The sequence below is a fragment of the Erpetoichthys calabaricus genome, chromosome 15 (genome assembly GCF_900747795.2).
Source record: "Erpetoichthys calabaricus chromosome 15, fErpCal1.3, whole genome shotgun sequence".
NCBI classification, from domain to species: domain Eukaryota; kingdom Metazoa; phylum Chordata; class Cladistia; order Polypteriformes; family Polypteridae; genus Erpetoichthys; species Erpetoichthys calabaricus.
This window is the reverse complement of record NC_041408.2, coordinates 102,654,059-102,668,851: the sequence shown is the minus strand read 5'-3', so window position 1 is coordinate 102,668,851 and position 14,793 is coordinate 102,654,059. Positions and strand designations below refer to the sequence as shown.

The following is a 14,793-nucleotide window of genomic DNA, read 5'->3' as shown; positions in this document are numbered from 1 at the left end:
CATAAATATGGCTTCCAATCAAGCTTCTCTAACATGTCTAATCTCTCATCCAATCCCTTGTAATTTACATCATCACGACAAGATGAGATCTGTCATTCCCAAATACCCATGCCCACCCTCCAATTATGGGATTAAGCAGGACAGAGATACTTAGTCCGTATCTTCAGAACAGCAATAAACGTTCAAGTTGTCAACCTCTGGTGCCTTGCTGTGCTACGGCTGTGATTAATTGTACAATCCAGGCCAAGGTGAGTAAAGAAGTCAAATTGTTGGCATTGCAGGATATGGCATGCTTTCCTCACTTCACTCTTGTAAGTTCTAGTAGGGGACAAGAGTTTCCTTTCTACCCACTGAGCTATTCTCAGCTATTTACTGAATGATCTGCATATTCAAACCAGCCTAAAAAAACAAGTGGAAAATGGCGACATGGCCTTCAGTTTAACTACATTACGGGCTTGGAGCTAAAAAAACAGTAGTTGCTCCTAGATCCAAAAAGCAGTTATCCATTAGTTAGGACCATGCAATATATAGTGCCTTTCATGGTGAAAATCATCACAAATTATATTGGATGGACAATATATATTAAATACAAGTTATATATTTTTAACAGCAAACTGACTTCCTCAAGAGATTGAGCCGCCAGAGATATTTTGTGTTCTCAAGTCATTCATCATGGCCATTATCAGGCAGCACTGCTTGTCAGATATAAAGTGTGTGGCTCAATACAGTGGATCTCCTTCCAAAAGTACATCATAACAAGGACTAGGGTACAGTTAGGGGTGCCTTGCCCCGTGGCCACATTGAGTTATCTCCTTCTATTGGCCAGCCCAAACCTCCATCATTAGTCCTTCTTGCTATATCCCAAGGTAAGTGGAAGCCAGGTCATATCCTGGCAGTACTGGCAACAATGCAGGGGTCTAGGGATGCCAGTCTATCACAGGGCACACATACGCATAAAAGTAGCAAATTTAGAGCTACCAGCCAGCCTATCCTGGACATCTTTAGAGTTTAGGAGCCAACTGGGGTACCCCAAACTCCCGGGTGACTGCACAACATGCAAATTCTACAAAGATGATCTGTGGCTAGGATGTGAATCTAAGACTCTAGAACTGAGAGGCGATAGTGCTGAGCATTGATCTACCATGCCTCCTAACATCCACACATGAATGCTATTTAGTTAAAAGTCAATCTTTATATTCTATATGTCCTCTCTATATTGAATGCCATCTCAAGGCCCTTTACAAACACACGGATATAGTATATGTGTTCACAAATACGTTGGATGCTATACTCATAGCTTTTATATTTACCATTGAAGCAGGGGGAGAGTCACACAATGAGTCACTAGTGGAGATCAAATAGGCAGATCAGTGTGATTTAAAGCTCAGTGCATTAGCCACAAGGCTACGCTACTTTGAGGAGATGAGTCAATAATAAAGTAGTATGTACAGAATTGAAAAAAACAGTGTGGCATTTCGCAGTGCTGATTTTAAACACTGAGTGCTGCACATGTAAACTATTATGTTGCAGAAAAATAACATAAGCTGTTAAGGAGTATTAGCAAGTGACAAACAAGCACAAAAAAAAAAGCTGGTACAGAGATAAGTGCCTCACAGGAGACTGGGTTCAAATCTTTGCCACATTATGAAGTTTAGATGTTCATCTCCTGGCCAGGCCACTGTGTGAAGTTTAGACATTCATCTGGTGGCCTGGTTACATTATGAAGTTTAGACGTTCAACTCCTGGCCTGGACACTGTGCGAAATTGGGATGTTCAACTCCTGGCCTGGTCACCGTGTGAAGTATAGATGTTCAGCTCCTACTCTGGTCACATTATGACATTAATCCCTAGCCTGGTCACTGTGCAAAGTTTAGATATTCAACTCCCGGCCTGGCCACTGTGAGAAGTTTAGACATTCCTCCTGGGTCCATGATGTGCTTATTGTTCTAGTTCAGGGGTGAGCAAAGTCATTCCTTGAGGGCCACAGTAGCTGCAGGTTTTTGTTCCAACCCAGTTGCTTAATTAGAAAACAAACCTTGCCAATACTGTAATTTCATAGCTTGTTAATACTTTAACTCTGCCATGTCGGATCATTCTCATACCCTAGATTTTTGTTCCTTTCTAAGGATATCATCCAAATGATCTGAAGTCTAAAATGGAGGAGTAATTCTCTGTCCTTCACTTTTTCTCTTCACTTTCCTTCCAAATATTTAATTAAACCAAATAGTATGCACTAAATACACACTGGTGTAAATGGAAACAAGCTAAACGGAGAAATGCTGATTTCTTTTGTCATTTGTATCTTATTGCTAATAAGGAGACATTAAAAACCGAGAATACAGCTGTTTAAGACTAAAATAAGCCATAAGGGTTCAAAATCTTAACGATTGAGACAACTAAAATGAAGCAGAAGTGTTACTTGAGCAATAAGTGCTTCTTATTAAGAAGTTGCATTGGAATAAAAATCTGATGCCACTGCTGCCCTCCAGGAATGACTTTGCCTACCCCTGGTCTAGTTTCTTCCAGCACATTAAAGACATGCAGGTTAGGATGACTGGTACTGATCTGCAAAATGCACTACACTCAGACTATTATATGATGGAAAAAATAAAACAAGCTGTTAGTAAGTATTACAGCTTGAACAAAACCATGTGTGTAAGAAACATGTAGCTGATGTTCATGTGGCTATATCTAAAGATATGTTTTTTTTTTTCCTATAAAGACATTATTTATGATAAATGTGAAAAATGCAATATTGTTATTTGTTTAATCAAATTTCCTGCAGGGGGGCAAGCAGGTGCAGTGCACAGCATTACCACCTTATATACTCTTTCCTGAGTTCAAATCCCACACCTGGAAGTTCCCAGTGTGGAGTTTGCACGTTCTCTTTGTGCCTACTTCCCTAAAGACATGCAGGTTAGATTATTGGCCAATACCAAACTAGTCCTGTATGAGTGGGCATTTTCTGTCATGTACCCAGTGCTACCAGGATAGGCTCCAGACTCCCCACCCTGCATTAGCTTCAGCAGCCTTGTGAATGTGATGGTCCTATATTAGATTCTTTGAGGTCTCCTAAAAACACAGATGATGATCAGGTCACACTTTACAACAGTAATAGTCATTTGTTTACAAGTCATTTTTAACATTATATCCTTGATCACAAAGGTCAGAAACAAACTAACTGCTTTTCTACAGATGCCATGTGATGAGTGTGTAATTGTAAAATTAATCACATGACTTTGCTGATAATGAAATGATTCTTGAGTGCCCACAGTGACACCTGGAGGACAACTGCTAAAGTGCAGAATGACAACCTAATGACCAGTCAAGATGAAATCTGGCTTCTAGTTATAAGATTAGGTGCATTGGCGATTCAAAATTGTACCTAGTGTGTGCTTGGTGTGTGTGTTTGTGTGTGTACCCTGCAGTGGACTGGCACCCTGCCTGGGGTTTGTTCCTACCTTGTGCCCTGTGTTGGCTGAGATTGGCTCCAGCAGACCTCTGTGACCTTGTATTAGGATATAGCGGGTTGTATAATGGATGGATGGATGTAATTTATATTTGTACTGGAAGAAAGATGTTCATTTTTATTAGCTTCATGGTTTTTGGGAGCATAACTAAAGAAGTCAAAGTTAAAGTCATTCTAATGTATTGCAGTACATATGGCAAGAAAAAAAGAGAGCTGCACCTTTAATTCGGCTCTGTCAAAATCTTGCTCTGCTGGCCAGGGATGCAGAGGTAATCCACATCTGCTCTAGATATGCCATCTACAAACAGATGTTCAACTCCGAGGCAGTGACGCGCATGGAACCCTGACTCTTTATCAAGGGATAAGGGACAAAAAAGGAAAGCCTGACATGACTGTGTTTTCAACAGAGTGACAGATTAAATCTCTGATAAGCATGTTAATCCCACTGAGACATGCTGCTTTTTTCTCCTTTTCTTCCTTCTTCCTGTGCTGCACTGAGGATGCGGCACTTTCACTGCATTATGTAACAGACATTACATCAATCTACTCACCCAGTGCAGCTGGCCGATGCAGAGCTTAGCAGCCAGCAGGGGGACCGTCGGATCTGTGGGCTGGAGCTTGACACACTCCCGCAGCACTGACACTGCATTGGACGGCTTAAAGGAGAGAGAGAAAGAGAGAGAGAGAAGTTCAGAGTCATCACTTCTCATAAAAACAGACCTGCTATCAGTTCAATGCAGAATATGTAAACTCCACATTCCCACTTTTTAACCACTTTTTCATATATATATATATATTCATTGCATTCGTAGTCTGTGTCACAATCTGATTGTATGGGTGGTTACCTACCAGGTAACGTTTGTGGTTGGTCAGCAAGTCAGCTAACATCCGCCATGGTGCCCTCATTTCAGTTGCAAGAAGCAGATCATAGAATGGTTGAAATAGTTTACTGTCAAATAATGCAAAGAGCATGCGACACTATATATATATATATATATATATATATATATATATATATATATATATATATATTGTCATATAGGGTGGTCCTAGTCCATTTTCTGACTGGAAGGCCAAGAAAAAGAAAAGATAAGACACTTCCAATCTTTGTCAAGATGTTGGCAGGAGAAACCAATCATTTGAAGAGTGTCTTGGTATCCCAGCAGGAGTGACTAAAGGAGTCTTACTCAGCCAGGAGGACAATACAATGGAGCAATCGGGAAGGACTCCATATGCTAGATGGCAGCATCACTGGGCCTCAAAACCCATATGGACACACATAGGGCATGCTGAGAGCAGTAGTGCTGTGGGGAAGCCCTGTTGGGTTCCATGGGTGCCACCAGGGAATGCTGCATGGATCCCTGGTTGCAGGGACATCTGCTTGTCCCAGAAGTGCTTCCAATGGTCTATGCCCTAGCATTCCTGGTTATTGGATAATAGGAGTCGCTATACTTCACCCAGGTGAGTTGGAGTCAGGTGTGTAGTGTAGACAAAGCTTTCCTGGAGGAGATGAAGGAGAGGAAAGAAAGGAGAGTGTTTTGTGCAACTATTAACGGAAAGCCTGCATAAGATACTTTATTGTATAAAAGCTTACATTTTGACCTGAAGGTTGTTTTGTGTTGTTATGTCTGGGGTATGGGGTGCTGTAATGTTACCTACACATACTGTATATCTATCTATCTATCTATCTATCTATCTATCTATCTATCTATCTATCTATCTATCTATCTATCTATCTATCTATCTATCTATCTATCTATCTATCTATCTATAGTGCCTTTCATATCTATCTATCTATCTATCTATCTATCTATCTATCTATCTATCTATCTATCTATCTATCTATCTATCTATCTATCTATCTATCTATCTATCTATAGTGCCTTTCATATCTATCTATCTATCTATCTATCTATCTATCTATCTATCTATCTATCTATCTATCTATCTATCTATCTATCTATCTATCTATCTATCTATCTATCTATCTATCTATCGGTCTTTCTCTCTCTCTCACTATATATATATATATATATATATATATATATATATATATATATATATATATATATAATGTATATATATTGAGCTCCAAACCTCAGACAGAACCACAACAAAACAGTTCTGGGTGCAAATAAAACTTTTTTTATTTACAAATACCTTTTTCAAAGCCCACACCACACTTTTTAATTTACAGTATCTCCTTCTACTCCTCCAGATGATCTTTGCCCTCTGCCTCCTGACTTGGACACAGCTGGAGGAGGCCGGATGGCTTCCTTTTATGTTGGACCCAGACGTACTTCTGGTGTCAGGGCATAGCCTGATGGGGGCACTTCCGGGTCAAATGACAGACAGACACAGGAGGCTTTATTTTTTTTTTTTTCTCTCGTTGGAAACGCCTCCCCCCATTTCCAACAATCTCAACACAGTCCCAAAACTCAACTAAGCACAACACAATTTTTCTTCTCTCTTTCTCTTTTTCCTTTTCCTCCTCCACTCCTCCAGGCAAGCTTTGTCTCCCTCCTGCTGACTCTGGCTCTTCGAGTAGTGTCTGCTGGCTCCTTTTATACAGCATCCAGAAGCACTCCAGGTGCTTGATGACCTACTTCCGGCAGCACTTCCAGGTGTGGTGAAAGGGTCACCTATACGGGTTCAACAGTAGCTGCAGCACCCCCTGATGGCATCCCCATATCCCAACAGGGCTGTATCCAGCTCCACCTCCCATGGAGCCCTGCAGGAGCTGCCACCAAGTGCTCCGGGGGAGGTAATGCTCTGGCCATGCTTCCTCTCCCAGTCCTTCCATCATGGAGGCATCCCGGCTGGGCAAGGGCCCCTGCCATCCACCACAATGTATATGTATAAAATATAGAATTACATATTCATATGTATTTTTTCTAAAGTACTTGTTTTTCATGTACTCATATTGTACTCATATATTACAAACATTAATTTGCAGGTGTTTATCCATCCATTCTGTTCCGCTTATCCGAGGTCAGGTCGCGGGGGCAGCAGCTTGAGCAGAGATGCCCAGACTTCCCTCTCCCTGGCCACATCTTCTAGCTCTTCCGGGAGAATCCCGAGGGGTTCCCAGGCCAGCTGGGAGACATAGTCCCTCCAGCGTCTCCTGGGTCTTCCCCGGGGCCTCCTCCCGGTTGGACGTTCCTGGAACACCTCACCAGGGAGGCGTCCAGGAGGCATCCTAATCAGATGCCCGAGCCACCTCATCTGACTCCTCTCGATGTGGAGGAGCAGCGGCTCTACTCTGAGCCCCTCAACGGATGACTGAGCTTCTCACCCTATCTTTAAGGGAGAGCCCAGACACCCTGCGGAGGAAACTCATTTCAGCCGCTTGTATTTGCGATCTCGTTCTTTCGGTCAGTACCCATAGCTCATGATCATAGGTGAGGGTAGGAACATAGATCGACCGGTAAATTGAGAGCTTTGCCTTATGGCTCAGCTCCTTTTTCACCACGACAGACCGATGCAGAGCCCGCATCACTGCGGATGCCGCACCGATCCGCCTGTCGATTTCACGCTCCATTCTTCCCTCACTCATGAACAAGACCCCGAGATACTTGAACTCCTCCACTTGAGGCAGGATCTCGCTCCCAACCCTGAGAGGGCACTCCACCCTTTTCCGGCTGAGGACCATGGTCTCGGATTTGGAGGTGCTGATTCACACTCAGCTGCGAACCGATCCAGAGAGAGCTGAAGATCACGGCCTGATGAAGCAAACAGGACAACATCATCTGCAAAAAGCAGTGACCCAATCCTGAGTCCACCAAGCCGGACCCCCTCAACACCCTGGCTGCGCCTAGAAATTCTGTCCATAAAAGTTATGAACAGCATCGGTGACAAAGGGCAGCCCTGGCGGAGTCCAACTCTCACTGGAAATGGGTTCGACTTACTGCCAGCAATGCGGACCAAGCTCTGGCACCGATCGTACAGGGACTGAACAGCCCTTGTCAGGGGGTCCGGTACTCCATACTCCTGGAGCACCCCCCACAGGATTCCCCGAGGAACATGGTCGAACGCCTTTTCCAAGTCCACAAAACACATGTAGACTGGTTGGGCGAACTCCCATGCACCCTCCAGGACTCTGCTAAGGGTGTAGAGCTGGTCCACTGTTCCGTGACCAGGATGAAAACCACACTGTTCCTCCTGAATCCGAGGTTCGACTATCCGACAGACCCTCCTCTCCAGAACCCCCGAATAGACTTTTCCAGGGAGGCTGAGGAGTGTGATCCCTCTGTAGTTGGAACACACCCTCCGGTCCCCCTTCTTAAAGAGGGGGACCACCACCCCAGTCTGCCAATCCAGAGGCACTGTCCCTGATGTCCATGCAATGTTGTAGAGACGTGTCAACCAAGACAGCCCTACAACATCCAGAGCCTTGAGGAACTCCGGGCGTATCTCATCCACCCCTGGGGCCCTGCCACCAAGGAGTTTTTTGACCACCTCGGTGACCTCAGTCCCAGAGATGGGGGAGTCCACCTCCGAGTCTCCAGGCTCTGCTTCCTCATTGGAAGGCATGTTATTGGGATTGAGGAGGTCTTCGAAATACTCCCCCCACCGACCCACAACGTCCCGAGTCAAGGTCAGCAGCGCACCATCTCCACCATATACAGTGTTGACACTGCACTGCTTCCCCCTCCTGAGACGCCGGACGGTGGACCAGAATCTCCTCGAAGCCGTCCGAAAGTCGTTCTCCATGGCCTCCCCAAACTACTCCCATGCCCGAGTTTTTGCCTCAGCAACCACCGAAGCCGCATTCCGCTTGGCCTGCCGGTACCTATCAGCTGCCTCCAGAGTCCCACAGGACAAAAGGGACCGGTAGGACTCCTTCTTCAGCTTGACGGCATCTCTCACCGCCGGTGTCCACCAACGGGTTCGGGGATTGCTGCCACGACAGGCACCAACCACCTTATGGCCACAGCTCCGGTCAGCCGCCTCAACAATAGAGGCACGGAACATGGCCCATTCGGACTCAATGTCCCCCACCTCCCTCGGGACATGGTCAAAGTTTTGCCGGAGGTGGGAGTTGAAGCTACTTCTGACAGGGGGCTCTGCCAGACGTTCCCAGCAGACCCTCACAACACGTTTGGGCCTACCAGGCCTGACCGGCATCCTCCCCCACCAGGTGTTTATTAATGTTTATGTTAACATGACTGCCTTAGGAATTATGTTTTGCTTATAATCATGCTAACCAATTATTGATTAGTTCAACTCAAGTGAACTATATTACCTAAAAGAAATGTGAAGCAGATCCTCGTTCAACAGTTAACAAAAGGAGAGCAAAGTAACAAAGGTAGTTCTGTATTTCCACAGTAAAACTGTCTTCTCAATATTCCCATGAAAGTGTCTTTGATTTGGAAATAAAGGAAAGCAGAAAAGGCAGGCTTTGGCCTGGAGCTATGTAGCTTCACAAAGCATGATTAACTAGTTAGCATTATAGTACAGCTCATGTGATTGTAAGCTTTGCAAGAGAGATGAATAAAAATAATCTGCCAGCACAACTGTGTTTCCATATTGTGCATATGATTTGTGCCCAACTCTTTTCATTGATTATGGAGGCACTCGATGATAGTGAGACTGGGTGCCCATCATTCTGTAATGTGCAAGCAGGCCAGTACTATAGAGAGAGAGACAGAGAGACGTTAGGAGAATGCGCTGATACAGCGTGTTGCTGCACCCACCACATGACAAACCACCTCAGGATGCCAAATTAGGACCTGAATGCAGCCATGCAACTGGTCCCTGTCCTCTTTTGTTGCTTACTAACAAGTCACTCCTGGATATGAAGACAAAGTTCTATTTGCATGAATTCAGCAGTGTTGAGATTTATACAGCAACGTGTACTGGCTGCTGAAATAACATGCTGCCTCTGGTTAACTATAACATGGCTAAATAAGTGAAAATACAGCAAAGGGAGTGGAGTGACAAGAGTGGTAAACAGTTGGTAGGTCATTGATATTTTAAATTAGTAGTTTACATCACAATGCATGGCTTTTTCAATGATTTTCCGCTGTAACCTTCAATTACTCAATTACAAGTTACAATAAGTCGAACACTCATGGCCACTACTCATGTAGTGTGACCTGCCCAATGTAATTTAGTCATAATGCTCTCCAACTCATAACAACAGAATGAAATTTGGGAGTTTTTGTATATCCAAGAGTTGGCAGCCAATCAGCACTCAGCCAAAAGTGCAATGCATAGAATACAAACAAATACGGAAGATCAACAGCGGCTGAAAGAAAACATTGAAGAGCGAGTGTTTTGAACCGTGCATACAAAGGAGAGGCCTGTCCAAGTTTGGAGCCAGCGCATTTCTGTTCTTTTGAAAAAAACTAATAAAAGGTAGGACAAGATTGTGGCTGAACTCAACATACCCAGCAAACACAGTCACTACACTAACGACAAAAATATCACGTTAACTGGCTGCCAAAATGAGGTGATTTCGTGATACTTTTGTGGAGTAATAGTTGACTTGGTACAGTGATGAAAAGTCATGAAGGAACTGTATAATTCATCGCCCACTGCAATTTCTAGTTGCATAGTTTGACACACTCCTAGGCAACAAAATTGGGCAACCATAGTCAATAAATTTGAAAGAAACGGTTTTGAGTCATGTAGTGCCATTTTGGTTTTCTTCACAGAGTGCTGAAGATGAGACAGAGCCGCATGAAAGGTGTGATAAGAGGTCCGTGATGAAGCACGATTCTTAATAAATAATCACAAGTCCCAGGAGCTTTCAGGCTCCGAGCAGGTACAGGTGCACATCTGGATGTGCACACACCATTCTGAGGTTGATTGGGGTGCTTGGCTGATCATGTATTCACAGGCGGGTCAGTCAAATGCTTCATTCTCACTTCGGAGCAGGATGGAGGACCACACCTGCACCCAAAGAGAGCTTGCATGGCAGAAATAGAAAGGACAAAAAAGAATGAAAGAAGGAATGGAGGTCACGGAAAGAGAAAGAAAAAGAGACAAGATCAAGGAGGAGTCCATGCGAGTGGAATGGAAGCAGGCAGTCAGGAAGATGGCCCCGATTGTGCACGGCTGATGCTTGAGGGTGAAGGGGTTGCTCCTGCTGAGCGATTTGGGGAGCAAAAGTGACCAAGCGCTCCAGCAGGATTTCCACATAAGGATAAGGAGTGGCAGCGGGAGTCGGAGCAGCAAGGCTTGGCGTGGTGCCCCACTGATTGCCGAGGGACTCCAAGCTGTGTTATGGTGGACTGTGCCTGTTGGTGAATGTCTCCTCTGGCTGCAGAGATCTCGTATGGGGTAAGCAGAGGCGACGTCGGTTTTTAGAAAGGAGGCACTGTGGATTGGGATTGTTTTTAAGAGACAGATTCTACCTGTGATTATAACCTCACTTTAATTGGATTTATTTGTTGGATTTTAACCTACACAATAACTGAATTTTATGGATTATTTTTTGATTTATTTGGAGTATTTGAAGAGATCTTTTGCACTGCACTTTGGACACTTTGTTTTTTAAATAAAAGCACTTCAACCTTAGCTGACTGTGCGTGTCCTAATTTGTGTAGCTCATCCTCGGGTACGTTATTGGCAGTTCCGTGTTTCATAAGGCTCTAGTAAGCGACCAAGGGATGGTGGAGTCGACCCGGACCAACACAGAACAATAATTCATTCACGTGACACAATGAAACAGCAGTGGAAACTGAACTAGCAGGTTCTGAGGCAGAATGGACCAGGCATTGCACAAAGAATAGCAATGTAAAGATGCATCCTCATGGACAACTGCACACAATGGAAGGCACTTGTGAGGAGAAAGCAATGAGCCATTAATTTCACACGAGAAAATAGTAAAAATCTGTTATCCAAAAACTTATTTGCTATTCCAAATGATTTTTAACTTAACCCAGGTGGAAACACTATTTCTAAAACTTCTACTTTAAGAATTGTTCATGTTTCTGCTTATTATGAAATAAAATAATTGCCTGTTTGTTTTGAAACAATTCTCATTGCGTACTGATATAATACACTGAGTGATTTAACTAGATGACTTCATAGCTGCAGGCTGTTATTACAAATAAAGGGATTGAGATCATAAGATCTATTATTAATAGCTTGTCAGCACTGTCATATTTCTGCATGCCAATTTCTTTCCTTTTTTTTAGAAGTTCATGTATTAATAAAAACAATGTACTCGATGTCGTCTTTCAATGACACTTCTGTAAAACATGGTACCAAACAATGCATATTCCCAATTTAATGAGATCTTTAACCCACCTGCTTAAGGTAGAACATATATAAAAATGTAATTACTACTACATTTATTATAAGAGGAGAGGAACAAAAGTTTCATAACAGTGGCTTTCCTGATTGCTGGGAGGACTGAGCTTATTAATTCCTAGAAGACACAATTGAATTTTGACACCATAACTCTGTTAAGGTGCAATTAGTTTTGACTTGACTACTTTTGGGTTTATCCATCTTTAAATTAATTTATAGCAGAACAGTAAGGTTTCGGACATTATAAGATATACAGCATCAGGTTAAGAGAAAAGAAACTTGTGACAAGAGTTGAAGTAATGGTTCCAGAACTTGGAAGATTATTGCAGATGAGACCCTCAATGACAGGAAAGTGAAGTTGGTCAGTTCGGATGGCAAGGGAGTGGGGGTGGCGATACAATATGATGGTAAAAGTCGAGTCATCTTGAAGTACACATAAGAGAATATAAAAACACTATTCCTTAGAAATGAGAGTTGTGCTAAGTCACGGATTCAGCGGTGGAAAGGTATATGATGAAGATAGTCAGAGTACTACAACAGACTTTGCAAGCTTTATTTTCTGTACTGTAGTGCAATTCAGCGTCACTGAAGAACAAAGAGTTGTTTCAAGTGCACACCACGGATATAATTATTGGAGACTTGGCAGGTTTAATGACATGCTTTATGATGTGCTAGGGAATGAACTGGCAACCATTTCATGAAGACTACCACCTTAGCCAGAGTAATTGCTGAATGTTGTGCTTAAGGCTGGGGCATGTTTTCTGTATTATTTAAATTGTGTGATTCTGTAGATTTCTTTAATGATAAACTAGAAAAAATAATATTACTGTTTCAACACAGATCATCTTTTATGATTATTGTGAGTGCAACAAGGACCAGAAAATGAAACCATGTGGCAATATTCATCGTGAGAGACAGGCAAGCATCAGAACCAGGAAGTCAAAGGCAACCAAAACAAAAAAGGCAATGCAAAAGTCAGACATCAATGGCACAAATAAGAAGAAAAACAAAACCTGGCTACATAAAGTAATGCTAACCACCTCTAATAGAGATTTGCAAGAACCAAAATGTATCATCCGGAGGTTAAAAAAAATAAAGAAAACACTGGCATGTTTATATCGTCACACGGTATGATATAATCGCTGCAACAATCGTGGTCACATGATGAACAAATCATGTCGCATAAATGAATAAAAATCAGACAGAATAAAAAGAAACTTCACTGAACATAGTTCAAAATATGCAGAAAACACTGAAAATCAAATATCTGTGCCAAAAAAAGCATTAAACAAACCAAAATACACAAATGAAATGCATAAGCAGCCTGCATTCAAATCTTGTAATAGTGTTCTGTTTGAGGGGCCCCACAAAACTCAAGAAAAGCTTCAACTACAAACTAGTCCTCATGCACAAAAACAAGGCATAACTTAAAATAATAAAAGAAAAAACAATAAACAAAAAATAAAACTGAGTTCTTAAATAAATACTCCATATTAAATAATGCTTTTTAAAACAAATTCAGAATGAGAACAAGAACAAAATGAGTGCATAATGTTTGTCTCAAGAATAAGTTGAAAGATACTCAGTGCACAATTCCATCATAGAGTACAAAATCAATGACAGATCTCATAAACCAGAATGTCATAGAAATACTTACAAAATACTCCACAAAAAAACCCAAAAGAGAACCAAATTCACATTAGCAAAGTCAAATGTCTCAGCACTAAACTGCAACATAAGGGGCCCACCCCCTTAGGCACAACAGAGAAAAGCCAAGGAGCATCACTAACACAAAAAACTAACAGAATGAACATAAAATGATTAATAATTTAGTTAATACTGATTAAAGAATTATTAAATAAAAAAAAATGTGTCCAATAATATAAACACAAGGAATTTCATAATGACTGACATCATATAAAAAAAAAATAAAGCCAGGGATAGAGTCCTGATTAAATGATAACATCCATGTGCATACCTTAGAAGTAATTTTAACTTCACGAGAAAACTGAATAGTATACCTCGAGTTGCTAATTTGAAAGAAAATTTTTCTCTTAGACCTAGTTCCAGTTGGATTATTGAAAAACTAAATTGCAGTACTTATTATAATTTTTGCATCTTTAATGTCAGGTATTGCTTCTGAATTTTTTTAAAAAGAGAAATTTGCATTCAAATTTTCTTAAGACATGCAGGTGCATTTTAAGTGTATCTTTTTTTGAAAATGTTAGCAAAACTTGAGACCCAGAAACTCTATTCTAATTCTAATTCTAATTCTAAACATTTTATGTCCAAAACAGATGCTAAGATGCCAATGTAATATAAGAGGGGGTACCCAAAAATAACTGGAATTTGTACCTGGCGTGCAGTCTAGACTTAGTTGTGAATTTCGCCGCTAGGTGTAGCATACTTACAGTATTCTGAGGTAGTCTGCCAAGTGGCGTTGCTCTGTATTGTTTCTACAGCATTCCGTGTCAGTTTTTCTTCATGCTAATTAAATGTGTTCTGCAATTTTTGTGATGGGTGTTCATAAAGAACAGCAAGTCTACGTTAGTTTTGTTTTATCTTAGGGAAAACAGCTGCTGAAACTGTAGTGATGCTTGAAACTGCTTTTAAAGAAAACACAGGTCTACGAGTGGATTTCACGTTTCAAACCAGGGGATATGTCACTTGATCTTGCTCCATGCAACTTTTTCTTGTTCTCACATATGAAAAAAGAACTCAAAGGAAAATGTTTTTGTACCGTGGAGGAAGTCAAAGAAAAATCGCTGCAGGCCTTAGACAACGTTCCTCTTCAGCAATTCCAAAAATGTTTCCACCAGTGGGAAAACCGTTGGGACAAGTGCATTAATTCACATGGAGAGTACTTTGAAGGAGACTAAAGTTTCAGTAAGTAAATTTTTTTTTATATATTAACTTTTTTTTTCAATTCCGGTTATTTTTGGGTACCCCCTCGTAATTATTTAGAAACAGAAAAACAACACAAAGTAGAAAAAACAAGGAAGAATTCAGAGTAAGTAGATTAAAAAGCAGACCCTTGGTGCCCCACTGGGTGTGCCTAACAC

General features: G+C 41.8%; 1 protein-coding gene across 2 annotated transcripts in view; it reads right to left on the bottom strand.

Annotated features, from left to right (window-relative positions):
- Window positions 1–14,793, bottom strand: part of ttc7a (tetratricopeptide repeat domain 7A) — a 425,510-nt gene that overhangs the window by 263,897 nt on the left and 146,820 nt on the right. For both annotated transcript variants that reach the window (XM_028820451.2, XM_051919615.1), the window contains one exon: window positions 4,021–4,125. In XM_028820451.2, coding sequence (XP_028676284.1) covers window positions 4,021–4,125 — 105 coding nt within the window. The remainder of the gene's footprint in view (window positions 1–4,020; window positions 4,126–14,793) is intronic.